The sequence below is a fragment of the Nyctereutes procyonoides genome, unplaced genomic scaffold (genome assembly GCF_905146905.1).
Source record: "Nyctereutes procyonoides isolate TBG_1078 unplaced genomic scaffold, NYPRO_anot_genome, whole genome shotgun sequence".
Classification (NCBI taxonomy): Eukaryota; Metazoa; Chordata; class Mammalia; order Carnivora; family Canidae; genus Nyctereutes; species Nyctereutes procyonoides.
The window spans coordinates 20,561,262-20,575,689 of NW_026575041.1; the positions used below are offsets into that span (position 1 = coordinate 20,561,262).

At 34.3% G+C, this 14,428-nt stretch overlaps 1 protein-coding gene across 2 annotated transcripts in view; it reads left to right on the top strand.

Moving 5' to 3' along the window:
• Positions 1-14,428, top strand: part of HEPHL1 (hephaestin like 1) — an 87,116-nt gene that overhangs the window by 58,869 nt on the left and 13,819 nt on the right. For both annotated transcript variants that reach the window (XM_055320691.1, XM_055320690.1), the window contains one exon: positions 355-461. In XM_055320691.1, coding sequence (XP_055176666.1) covers positions 355-461 — 107 coding nt within the window. The remainder of the gene's footprint in view (positions 1-354; positions 462-14,428) is intronic.

The following is a 14,428-nucleotide window of genomic DNA, read 5'->3' on the forward strand; positions in this document are numbered from 1 at the left end:
GTTTGAGTCCCACAGTAACTCAAGTGTGCTCAAGCCCACCTCTTGGGAGGGAGATATCAAATGTGAGGAGAAAAAATAGTGAGGAATACAGTAAGTCTTCATGTCTTGGATAAACATCTGTTGATAATAGAAAGGGCACATTAGAAAGAAAGTTGTAGTCTGGAATGAAAAATCTGCCATTTTGCAAATTCAGAAAATCAAGATGTAAAGTTAATCAGAACATTTTTAATGAATAACTCTCCCCAGCAATAAACATTAACCAAAATATATAACGATCTGTTTGTTATTTCTTCAGGTAAAACATCTAAAACAGAAGTAACACTAGTAAATTCTATTTCTTCTCCTTTTTTTCAGGAGAAATAAATACTTACAGGTGGAATGTCCCTAAAAGGTCTGGTCCAGGACCAAATGACCCAAATTGTATTCCATGGGTTTACTATTCAACAGTAAACTTTGTGAAGGTAAGATTGAGAGAGCAACCAAAATGCTTAAAGTAATATGACTTTAAATTAATTATTCAAGTTATCACATTGGTGAGTATATGTGAAGGGTGTGATGGTTGAGAGCAAGGATCTCAAACTATGGCCACACATATTTGTTAATATTGTCTATGGTTGAATTCAGTGGTATTAAGAAAACAGAATTCAACGGAGTGAATTTTAAAGATCTTATTGGCTTTACTCAACAATTCATGTCTTCGGCAGCTTCTCATCTAGCAGATAGAAAGGTTCTCTGAAGAACTGTACAAAATGAGAGACTTTTATAGGCAGAAGGGGGCAAAACAAGGAAGTTACTACCAAATAGTGGATTATTTATGGCAAGGTCACCTTCTTTTTGGGGGTCTATCAAGCAGATTAACTCACTAGTGCTAATGATTGACTAGTTTAAGATTCCATTTCTGCAAGAGAAACTGTAATCTAGGAATTAAGTCTTGGTTTGATGATGTGAGCTTAGTATAGGTGACTTCATTTTGGATCCATTGTCTCTCTTTTTTAACAATTTTCCCCCTTTTGATCAGACTCTCATTATGACTGAGAGATGTGCTAAAAAAAATTTAAGGCATTAGCACCTCTCCCAGCTACTGCTCTGAAACTCTCACAATTTTTGTTGATCCTCTGTGTGGTATTCACAGGTCATGATGTTTTTTGTTGAAACTCTGTGGTATTCATAGGTCACAATACCATGTTCACATTTCTTAGGTTAGTCATTCTCTCTTTTCTTTTTTCTTCTGGTATTCCAGTCTTAGCAAGATCATTTAGCAGCTATGAGCATGCATTTCAAGCTTTTGAAGGAATACAGTGCACCGGGGAGACTACTGTGATAATCCCCACTGTCTGGTGTGCATTTTGGAGCCATTATCCCCAAAGCACAAACCAATCCAAATCAAATAAGCCAAAGAAAGTCTACATTGAAGGAGTCACTTTCTTAAGCCAAGTGGCTTAATCAGGTTTTGTGTGTTTCAGCCTCAACTTCCCCACAAATGCTATTGAGGTGCAAGTGGTGTTGGCCACAGTATAGACACTTCTTTGTTCAGCTAGAAGATAATAAAAGGCTATCCTATGATGCAGAACAATTTTTGCCTTGCAAAGATGGGTACTGCTATTAGATCTTTTTGTGATTGGGACAGGTCTGATTCAAATAATCATAAGAATGTAGAAGTGCAAATATACCATAACTTGCATAGGCATTTGTGTTTAACTGGACAAAGTACAGTCATAATTGGAGAAAGGTAAAAACAAGACATGGATATTCTGACCATAAAAATTGGGCTTTGTAATTGACTCCTAAATGGTAATGTGAAGGGTCGATTAAGAATAGAAGAAAAATTGCTCAGAAGGAGGACCACATGGTCTTTAGCATCATGGACAGAAGATTTGATAACAAATCTAGCAGTCTGAAATGTTACTCCTCCTTAACCAGGGCCTGGGAGATATGGTTGATAGTGTTATCTTTCCAGACCAATGCCAGAATAAAGGAAAGAAAGAGAAGAAGGAAGGTTTCATGTTTAGTTAAAGTATGAAGCTTTGGTGTGGTATCTTGGATGGAAGCAATCTATCTCAATGTAGGCTATTTCTTTTCCTAGTCCATTTGATTTGAAAATCTCCAATGTTAATACAGGATGAGATGTCAGGTAGAGCCTTCTTCAGCCTTGAGACATACTCAAGATCCAGTTTACAGAAGTATCAGTGGTCAGAACCACTTGATAAGGCCCTTCCCATGAGTTTCACTCTTACAAAAATATCAGAGAAAAATAACTCTCTGTGAATAATAAAATACTTTAAAATTGCCCATAATTAAAGATCTAATAGGAATTCATTATCATGGAATTCACAAGGAAATTTGGTTATTTCTGTAACATAAACATTTTAAAATAATAACTGGAATTATGATTAATAACATTATATTAGGATATATCAAATTTCTAGGAATTTTATACAATTTCTAGAACATCTATAATATATATCTATATAAATATAAGGAAGGCTTAATATTACTTATTTCACAATGTTTCCCATGTAATTCAACATCAAATATACTTAGTTTAACATCTCTCTTTTAATAAGGAGAGGGAACAAATCTTTTTTTTAAAAAAGATTTATTTATTTATTTATTTATTTGAGAAAGAGAGAGAGTGAAGGGGGGAGGAGCAGAGGGAATCCCAAGAAGTCTCCTTGCCAAGTTCAGAGCCTGAGACAGGGCTTAATCTCATAACCTTGAGATCACAACCAGGGCTGAAACCAAGAGTTGGATGCTCAACTGACTGAGCCACCCAGGTGCTCTGAGAACAAATCTTTTGAAATCTTCCAGGGACCCTCTTAAAATATTCCAAAGTTGGTCCAAGGCCATAAAGACTTCATTTAGAATCTGCTTTTTGGGAAGTTTCTCAAAAACATCAAAAGATTTTAAAACACTTGGCCAAATAAGATCATAGGTCTCTGTGAAACAGTAAATAGTTATCCATTTAACCATAGTGATAAAGGCTTTACAAGGCAAATACAGAATGTTAAATAGTTCTAAAATAGTTTTAGCTCTTTTAGTGGAGAAGACTCAGTTCTCTTAAGTAAACAAAGACTTGATAAAGATGATTTGAAACACAGAAAATTATTTTGATAAGACAGAATTTTTGTTTTCTAGGCAGATTACTTAAAAGGTAACACATACACACACACACAAACTTTTATTATCTTTTGTCAAGAGCAAACCAATTATCCAAGAAAACTTTGTCTTTTTAACAGAGAAGAAATCAAATTTTAACTTTATACCAGTGTACTTTTAAAAAGAAGTATAATTAACATACTATTAGTTATAAGGATACAACATATTGACTCAACAATTCTATATATCACTCAATACTCACCACAATAAGTGTTAGTCATTGTCACCCTACAACATTATTACAATATTATTGACAATATTTCCTATGCTGTGCTTTTCATTCCCTAAATTAATTTATTGTATAACTAGAAGTTAGTACCCTATAATCTCCTTTATCTATTTCACCCACTCACCTACCCATTGCCTCTTTGGCAACCACCAGTTTGTTCTCTGTATTTAAGACGGTTTTATTTGTTTGCTTGTTTGTTCTTTGTTTCTTTCTCTGTTCATTTTTAGGTTTTAGATTTTTCTCACTTTTTAGAAGTGAAATCATATGGTAATTTCCCTGTCTGATATATTTCATTTAGTGTACTATCCTCTAGGTCCATCCATGCTGTCACAAAGTCTCACAAATTCTTTTTTATAGGTAATATTCATATATATACACATTATAACATGATGGGTAATTGTCACATATATATGTTATATATATTAATATATATATATCACTTCTTCTATATCCATTTGTCTATAAATGAACACTTGGGTTGCTTCCATATCTTGACTATTGTAATGATGCTGCAATAAACATCGGGATGCATATGTCTTTTTGAATTAGTGTTTTTATTTTCCTTGGGTAATACCTAGTAGTTACTGAGTCATATAGCATTTCTTTTTTTAATTTTTTAGAATATTTTATTTATTTATTTATTTATTTGAGAGAGAGAGAGACAGAGATGGTGAGAGAGAGCATGAGCAGGGAGGAGAGGGAGAAGTAGGTCCCCTGATGAGCAAGGAGCCCCAAGTGGGGCTCTATCCCAGGACCTGGGGATCATGACCTAAGCTGGAGGCAGATGCCAACCAACTGAGCCACTGGGGCTCCCCTGTTTTTAATTTTTTGAGTAATCTCCTTGCTGTTTTCCACAGTGGCTACACCAATTTACATTACCATCATCAGTGAAAGAGGATTCCTTTTTCTCCACATCCTCACCAATATTTGTTATTTCTTATCTTTTTTATTCTAGTCCTTCTGATGAGTGGAAGGTGATATTTCATTGTGGTTTTGAGTTGCATTTCCCTGATGACTAGTGAATTTGATTATCTTTTCATGTGTCTGTAGGTCATCTGTATATATTCTTTGGAAAAATACCTATTCAAATCTTCTGCCCATTTTTAAATTTGGCTACTTGTGTTTTTTTGGTGTTGAATTTTATAAGTGCTTTATATATTTTTAATATTAATCGCTAATTGAAAAATCACTTGCAAGTATCTTCTCCCATTCATTAGGTTGCCTTTTCATTTTGTTACTGGTTTTGTTGATTGTCCAAAAGATTTTTAGTTTGGTGTAATCACAATTGTTTATTTTTTGCTTTTGTTCCCTTGCCTGAGGAGATATATTTAGAAAAATGTTGCTAAGGCAGATGTCAAAGAGAGTCCTATCTGTTTTCTTCTAGGCATTTTATGGATTCAGGTATCACTTAGGTCTCTAATATATTTCCGTTCATTTTTGTGTATGGTGTAAGAAAGTGACACACTCAGTTTCATTCTTTTGCATTCAATTAGCTGTCCAATTTTCCCAGCATATTGAAGAGACTGTCTTTTCCCCACTGTATATTCTTGTCTCCTTTGCCATAGATTAATTAACTGTGTAATCATGAGTTTATTTCTAGTCTCTCTATTCTGTTCTATTGATCTGTGTGTCTATTTGTGTACCAGTATCATACTATTTTGATTACTACAGCTTTATAGTATATCAAGAAATCTGGGATTGTGATACCTACAGTTTTGTTCTTTCTCAACATTGCTTTGAAAATTTGTAATCTTGTGGTTACATACAAATTTTAGTATTGTTACTTCTACCTCTGTAAAAAGTGCAGTTGGTATTTTGATAGAAATTGCATTGAATCTGTAGATTGCTTTGGGTAGTATAGATATTTTAACAACATGTATTCTTCCAATCCAAGCATGGAATATCTTTCCATTGGTTTGTGTTATCTTCAGTTCCTTTCATCAATCCTTTATAGTTTTCAGAGTGCAGGTCTTACAGTCGACCTCTTTGGTTAATTTTATTTCTAAATATTTTGCTCTTTTGGGGGATTCCTGGGTGGCTCAGCGGCTTAGTGCCTGCCTTTGGCCCAGGGCGCAATCCTGGAGTCCAAGGATCGAGTCCAACCATCGGGCTCCCTGCATGGAGCCTGCTTCTCCTTCCTCCTGTGTCTCTGCCTCTCTCTCTTTCTCTCTCTCTCTATGTCTATCATAAATAAATAAATAAATCTTTTAAAAATAATAAATAAATAATAATAAATAAATAAATAAATAAATAAAAATAAATTTTGCTCTTTTGGATGCAATTATAAAGGAATTATTTTCTTACTTTCTCTTTCTATACTTCACTATTAGTGTATAGAAATGCAACAGTTTTCTGTACATTTATTTTGTATTCTGCAACTTTACTGAATTCATTTATAAGTTCTAATTGTTCCCTGGTGGGGTCTTTCAGGTTTTCTTTAGGACATGATGCTATCATCTTGTCATCTGCAATTAGTGACAGTTTTACATCTTCCTTACCAATTTGGATGACTTTTATTTTTTTTTTTCTCATCTCTTTGCTATGGCTAGGACTTCTGGTACTATGTTGAATAGAAATGGTGAGAGTGGTGATTTTTGTCTTGTTCCTGATCACAGGTGATCTCTCAGTTTTTTTCACCATTGAAGATGATGTTAGCTGTGGGATTTTCATATATGGACTTTAATATGTTGAAATATATTCCCCCTAGACTCATTTTGTTGAGAGTTTTGATCATAAATGCATGTTGTATCTTGTCAATTGCTTTTTATGCATCTATTGAGATGATCATATGATTTTTATCTTTTCTCTTGTAATATGATATATCACATCGGTTTGCAAATATTGAACCACCCTTAAATCCCTAGAATAAATCCTGCTTGAATGTGATGAATGAATTTAACTGTAATGTTAAATTCTGTTTGCTAATATGTTGTTAAGGATTTTTGTATCTATGTTTATTAGAGATATTGGCTTATAGTTTGGGTTTTGTTTTGTTTTTGTAGTGTCTTTATCTGTTTTGGTATCAGGGTAACATACTGATCTTTCCCCATCTATGAACCCATAGCAGCCTTAGACAGACCCTTCAATGGCACAGGGACCAAAGCCTGCCCAGTGCATCCACAGCAGGCAAAACAGATCATTATAACTCACTGCTCTGAAGGTAAGCACATCTTTGCCACAACAGTATGAGGCACACAACCCACATAAGGGACACCTCTGTATCACCTAGTTCTGGTGACCAGAGTGCAATGTGCTACAGGGTGCCATAGGACCTCTTCTACTAAGGCTAATACTTTCAAGAGCAGGAGATGTGGTTGATCTCCCTAATACATAAAAACAAACATAGAGAGTTAGACAAAATGAAGAGACAGGGGAATATGTCTCAAATGAAAGTATAAGACACAATCACAGCAAAAGAGCTGAATGAAATAGAGATAAGCAATATGTCTAATAAACAATTCAAACTAATGGTCATAAAGATACTGGACTTAAGAGTTGATGAACTCAACAAACACTTCAACAAAGAGATAGAAAATACAAAACAAAAAACAAAAAACAAAACAACAACAACAACAACAACAAACAAAACCCAACCCAGTCAGAGATGAAGAATTCAATAACTGAAATTTAAAAAGCACACTACAGGGAGTCAACAGCAGATTATAGAATGCAGAAGAATGGATCAGTGATCTAGAATACAGGATAATGGAAAGCAACCAAATAGAGAAATTTAAAAAAAAATAAAATCAAAAGAATAATTTAAAAATGAGGATACATTAAAGGAACCCAGTGACAATATCAAGCATAATACCACTCACATTATAGGGGCCCCAGAGAAGATAGAGAAAGAGGAGAATAAAACTTAATTGAAGAAATAATAGATGAAAACTTCTCAAATCTGGGGAAAAAAACAGATGTCCTGAGTCAGGAAGCACAGAAAGCTTCTAATAAGATTAACTCAAGGATATGCACACTAAGACACATAATAATTAAGATGGCAAAAAGTAATGATAAAGAGAGGTTTTTAATAGCAGCAAGAGAAAAGAAAACAGTTACATGCAAGGGAAACCTCATAAAGCTATCAGCTGATTTTTCAACAAGAAATTCCAAGTCAGAAGGGAGTGACATAATATATTCAAAGTGTTGAAAGGTAAAAACCTGCAACTAAGAATACACTATGCAGTAAAGTTATCATTTATCATTCACAATAGGAAGAGAGAGAAAGTGTTTTCCAGAAAAACAAAAGTTAAGTTTATCACCATTAAACCAGCCTTAGAAGAAATGTCAAAGGAAATTCTTTGAATGACAAAAAGGCCATAGCAAGAAGAAAATTATGAAAGAATTTCACAGGCAAAAGCAAACATATAGTACAGGTAGTAGATTAATCACTTATAAAGCCAGTATGAAGGTTAAAACACAGAAGTAGTAAAAATCAATTATATCTACAAAAATTAGTCAAAGGAAACACAAGATAAAAAGATACAAAATATGAGATCACATACATAAAATGTGGAAAGAAGTAGAAATTTAGTGCTTTTATAATATGTTTGAGCTTAAGCAACCTTTAACAACATAAACTGCTATACACATAAGATATAACATATAAATCTAATGGTAACCACAAATCAGAAACTTATAATAGATACACAAACAATGAAGAGAGAGGTATCCAAGCATAACACTAAAGAAAGCCATCAAACTGCAAGGGAAGAAAGCAAGAGAAGAAAGAATAGAGAAAATCATAAAAACAAGCAGAAGACAATTAACAAAAGGGCAATAAATATATACTATCAATAATACTTCAAATATAAATGTAACAAATGCTACAATTAAACGACATAGGGTGACTGACTGGTTAAAGATGCAGGACCCATCTATGTGCTACATATAAGACATTCACTTCACATGTAAAGATACATACAGACTGAAAACAAAGAGCTAGAAAAATATACCATGCAAACGGAAGTGAAAAAAAAAGGGCAGGGTTGCAATACTTAAATCAGACATATAGACTTTAAAAGAAAGGCTATGGCAAGAGGCAAAGAAGGGCATTACACAATGATAAAGGAAACAACAAGAGGATAAAATAATTGTAAATATCTATGCACCCAACATAGAGTACCTAAATAAATAAAGCAACAGACATAAAAGGAGAAATTGACATAATACAATAATAGTAGGGGACTTAAAAGAATGGATAGATCATCCAGACAGAAAATCAACAAGGAAACAATGGCTTTGACCTAACAGATATGTACAGAACATTTCATCCCCAAACAGCAGAATACACATTCTTTTCAAGTGCACATGGAACATTCTCCAGGACAGATCACGTTAGGCCACAAAACTTGTCTCAATAAATTCAAGAAGATTGAAATCATATCAAGCATCCTTTCTGACCACAACTATATGAAACTAGAAGCCAAGAACAGGAAAAAAAATCCTGAAAAGAGGCTAAACAACAAGCTACCAAACGATAAATGGGTCCATCAAGAAATCAAAGAGAAAATAGAAACAATACATGGAGACAAAAGAAAATGAAAATACAATGGCCCCAAATCTTTGGGATGCAGCCATAGCAGTTTTAAGAGAGAAGTTTATGGCAATACCTCAAGAAGCAAGATAAATCTCAAATAATCTAGCGTACAACTACAGGAGCTAGAAAATGAAGAACAGGGCCCAACAATAGTAGAAGAAAAGAAATAATAAAGATCAGAGCAGAAAGAAGTGAAACAGAGACTAAAAAAAATAGATTAAAAAATACATTAGACAAAATCAACAAACCCTTGAGCTGGTTCTTTGAAAAGATCAACAAAATTGATAAACCTTTAGACACATTAAGAAAAAAAGAGAGAGGACTCAATTAAAAATCAGAAATGAAAAAGGAGAAATAAAAACTGACACCACAGAACTGTAAAGGATTACACGAGAATTTATGAAAAATTATTGAACAAATTGGATGACCTAGAAGAAATGGATAAGTTCCCAGAAACATATAATATTCAAAAACTGAAAAAAAATAAAAGCAATAAAACAAACAAACAAAATATTCAAAAATTAAATCAGGAAAAAATAGCAAATTTTAACAGACCAATTGTTTTTTTTTTTAATTTGTATTTATTTATGATAGTCACAGAGAGAGAGAGAGAGAGGCAGAGACATAGGCGGAGGGAGAAGCAGGCTCCATGCACCGGGAGCCTGATGTGGGATTCGATCCCGGGTCTCCAGGATCGCGCCCTGGGCCAAAGGCAGGCGCCAAACCGCTGCGCCACCCAGGGATCCCCAGACCAATTGTTGGTAATGAAATTGAATCAGTAATCAAAATACTCCCACAAACAAGAGTTGAGGATCAGATGACTTCACAGGTAAATTCTATGATACATTTAAATAAGAATTAATATCTATTCTTCTCAAACTATTCCAAAAATAAAAGTGGAAGGAAAACTTCCAAATTCATTCCATGAGGCCAGTGGAATTTCCCATATATCATATATTATATATCATATTTCCCATATATTTCCCATATATCAGTGTACTCTCACTATTAAAATATTTTTTTAATTTTAATTTATTATAGTCTTGGCAGCTTTAACCACATAAAATTTCTTTCCCAAAATTGCTTCCTGCAAACCTTCTACAACTTCCTTTCTTACCTCCAAATTTTGTCCTTGTTTTTCCTCATCCTAGTTTGAAATAACCAGCACCACCTAGGGCAAAATTACTTTCTTTTCTCTCAACAAAATGTATCCCCATTTCTCAGACCTTCTTTTATAAAAAACACACAGTCTAGTTTCCTTGCAAACAGAGTTGTGTCCCTTATTGCTTCTAGAAGCTTGCATATATTGAATTTTTAAAAATATTGTATCTATTTAATCATGAAAGATACACACAGAGAGAGGCAGAGACACAGGCAGAGGGAGAAGCAGGCTCCATGCAGGGAGACTGATGAGGGACTCGATCCCAGGACCCCGGGATCATGCCCTGGGCCAAAGGCAGGCACTCAACTGCTGAGCCACGCAGGCGTCCTGCATATATATTGAATTTTTAACACCTTAATTCCTAGTGAAAAAATTTAAAAAGCAAACAATTGTTAACTGTCTTCTACACTAGCATTCTGTGGTTTGCCAAATTTATACATACATTTTATGATTTGTGGAAATATGTTCTTCCTCACAGTAAATTTTTCATGTGGCATAAAACTTGTTTACTAATAGACCCAAATGTCTCAAACTTCCTGGTAATGAGAAATAAAAAAAAAAAAAGTAAGTAAACCCATGTTCAGTAATTAGCATTTCAGTATTTTATCTTATCTGGAAATGATCTAGATATTAAATTACTATTTATCATTTCATTTCACTTAGCAAAACTCAAAGGTTTTAAGTTACCAAAAAGATGTGGAAATACTATTTAAGTAGACATTCCATAAAATACCATTATTGTTGAAGGTATGAAACCACAAAGGCCCTGAATAGCCAAAGAAAATTTGAAAAAGAAGAGCAAACCTGGAGGTATCACAATTCCAGACTTCAAGCTATATTACAAAGCTGTGATCATTAAGACAGTATGGTACTGGCACAAACACAGACACATAGATCAGAGAATGGAATAAAAACGCACAAATGAACCCACAACTATATGGTCAACTAATCTCTGACAAAGAAGGAAAGAATATCTAGTGGAAAAAATACAGTCTCTTCAACAAATGGTGTTGGGGAAACTGGACAGCGATAAAAATAAAACTGGAAACTTTATTACATCATATACAAAATAAATTCAAAATGGATGAAAATGAGACAACCACCAAAATCCTAGAGGAGAACACAGGCAGCAACCTCTTTGACATTGTAGCAACTTCTTACTAGATTCATCTCTGGAGGCAAGGGAAACAAAAGCAAAAATGAACTATTGGGATTTCATTAAGTTAAAAAGCTTCTGGGGGTGCCTAGGTGGCTTAGTTGGTTAAACATCTGACTCTTGATTTTGGTCAGGTCATGATCTCAAGGTCGTGAGATTTACACCCCCCCCCCAAATCAGGTTCTGTGTTCAGCACAGAGTCTGCTTGAGATTCTCTCTCTCTCCCTCTGCCCCCACCATCCTCTTACATAAATAAATTAATTAATTTTAAAAATCTATTTTAAAAAAATCTGCACAGCAAAGGAAATAATCAACAAAACTTTTAAAAGGCAACCAACAGAATAGAAGATATTTGCAAATTGACATCTCTGGGTTATACCCAAAATATATTAAAGGTTATATAACCTAACACCCCAAAATTAAATAATCTAGTTAAGAAATGCTAAGAAGACATGAATAGACATTTTTCCATAAAAGATATCCAGATGGCCAACAGAAACATGAAAAGATGCTCAACATCACTCATCATCAGGGAATACAAATCAAAACCACAATAAGAGTCCACCTCACTACCTGTCAGAATGGTTAAAATTAACAACACAGGAAACCACAGATGTTGGCAAGGATGAATAAAAAGGGAAACCTTTTTACACTGTTGGTGGGAATGCAAACTGGTGCAGTCACTCTGGAAAACAAGATGGAAGTTCCTTAAAAAGTTAAAAATAGAACTACCCTGGGATCCAGCAATTGCGCTACTAGGTATTTGCCTAAAAGATATAAAAATATAAATTCAAAGGGGTGCATGCACCCTGATGTTCATAGCACCATGATCAACAATAGCCAAACTTGAGCCAAGCTCAAGTTTCCATTGATTGAGTAATGAAGAATAAGTGATATGTGTGTGTAATGGAATATTAAGTCATCAAAAAGAACGAAATCTTGTCATATGTAATGATGTGGATGGAGTTAGAGAGTATTATGTTAAGGGAAATAAGTAAGTCAGAGAAAGACAAATCTCATATGATTTCACTCATATGTGGAATTTAAAAAACAAAAGAGATGAACAAAGGGGAAGGAGGATAAAGACAGAGGGAAGCCAACCGTAAGAGAACAAACTGAGGACTGATGGAGGGGAGTTGAGGTGATGGGCTAGATGGTGAGTGTTCATTAAGGAGGGCACTTGTGATGAGCACTGGGTATTATGTGTAAGTGATGAATCACTTAATTCTGCTCCTGAAACTAGTATTACACTGTATATTAACTAACTAGAATTTAAATAAAAACATCAAACATTAAAAAAAAAGTTCACCTAAAAACTCTTAAGTCCAGTTACATCTAATTAATTCACTTGTTTTCAACAATTATGTTTAGATTAATTATAAAAATTTCATCATAAAAGTTATTTTTCTTGCTGACAAAATTTTTAACAGCGGTAATATGACTTATTTGACCAATAAAGCCAGGTAGAATAAAAGTTGGATAATGCAAAGTAGGTTTGCATTATATAATTCTAAAGACATGTACATTTTTTAATTAAGCCATCAAACTTAAATTATCTTTAATACTGAATATTTTTCCAGATCACATAAACCCAAAACGCAATTGGGTTAGTTTCTATTGTATTTTTGAGAATTTTATACTTAATTCACGTAAGTACTTAATTTTCTATAAGTCAGTTAGAGCTCTTTTACAAATTCATTTTGGCAATACCATCCCCACGTAGAAAATATCACACATCTATCACACACACACACACACACACCTTACAGATTCTGTTCTAATATTTTGCAATGATTCAAGCACAATAATACAAAATCCACTAGTATAAAAGAAGTTGGATCCAAATTGTGTTTCTGGTAGATGAAAGAAGTTACAGTTACCTATTAGGATGGTCAAAGTTTTTTATTAATATTTGTGGAGAAGACAATTATGATTTTTCATTTGCCCAAGTTCCAAAGAAAGTCTTCACCCCCTTGTTTTTCTTTGATAAGAATTACCTCCATGAAGTTTGTATTTCACGGAGATGGCTAGATAAGAGTTCCTAGTTAAGACCACGTAAAATATTTACAATCTCAAAGGCACAGGGAAAGAATGCAAGGTCTTCCAAAAATACATTTGTTTCCTAAGGCTAGAATTTTTACAATATTTACAAGGCTTTTGCAATGAATAGGGGAGGTTTGAGGGAGTGGTAAATAGAATAGGTAGATTCTGAATTGTTTCTAGAGCTGCATTTTTGGTTTTGTCAAGGTATGCGAGATAAAGGTAGTTGCTGTAATTCCTCTAAGAATTGGACTGCAGCCTAAATAATACCAAGAGGCTGATTTACCCACCTAACATCATTATCTTCAATTTGCTTTTTAAAATATATATCAGGAGAGGATTTCCAAGTAAGATGAAAATCAAAAGATTTCTGTGTCCTGGATTTAGAGCTGTTTGTCTCTGGAATGTTTTAGTAAATCCTTCTACAAATGTTTGAGATGGTTTTCTTTCCCTCTGGATACATAGTTTTATTTTTGCTAGGGGAAGGAGATCTAAAAAATGGTTCTACCAGGCTCTGAATATCAGCTTCCAATTTGGCCAACCTCCCACCACAGAACTACTTTAAAAATTCTTGTAAATATTTTGTCAGTTTTTAGCCATGAGAATATCTCTGGCAGTATTGATACCTCCCCCCACCCCATATATAAAAAACAGTCCCTGAAAGAGGGTAAAAATGTTACTACTTTCCTAAGATCCAAAGTCATACCCAAAGACTGCCAACAGAAAGAAATGACAACCTGCACGTCCCTGGCAGGTGGAAAGCCAAATTCTTAGGACATAAAACAAAGCAAGTGAGTGGGCAATAGCTATCCCTGGGAAAGAAATGATCAATAACCAATAGGTATGGATTTGGAAAGGAAAGGATACATGAAGTTTATTTTCCTCACTTGACTGGACACTACAGACAGAGGTTCAGGAAAGCCGACTCTGGTAAGGATTCTTACCCTCCTCTGGCTTCTGGTAGTTTTCTCAGGATCCCTCTCTGCAGGCTCCACTATCTACTGGAATTTGGCAAGGTTTTAAATTCATTTTAATTTTCTTTTCCCCTGGTCTTTTAAAGGGAATAACACAGCAATACACAAAATCCATCAGAGTCTTGTCAACTCTGGGAGGGGGCCATCGGGGACCCTCCTCTGAAGGTAGATATGG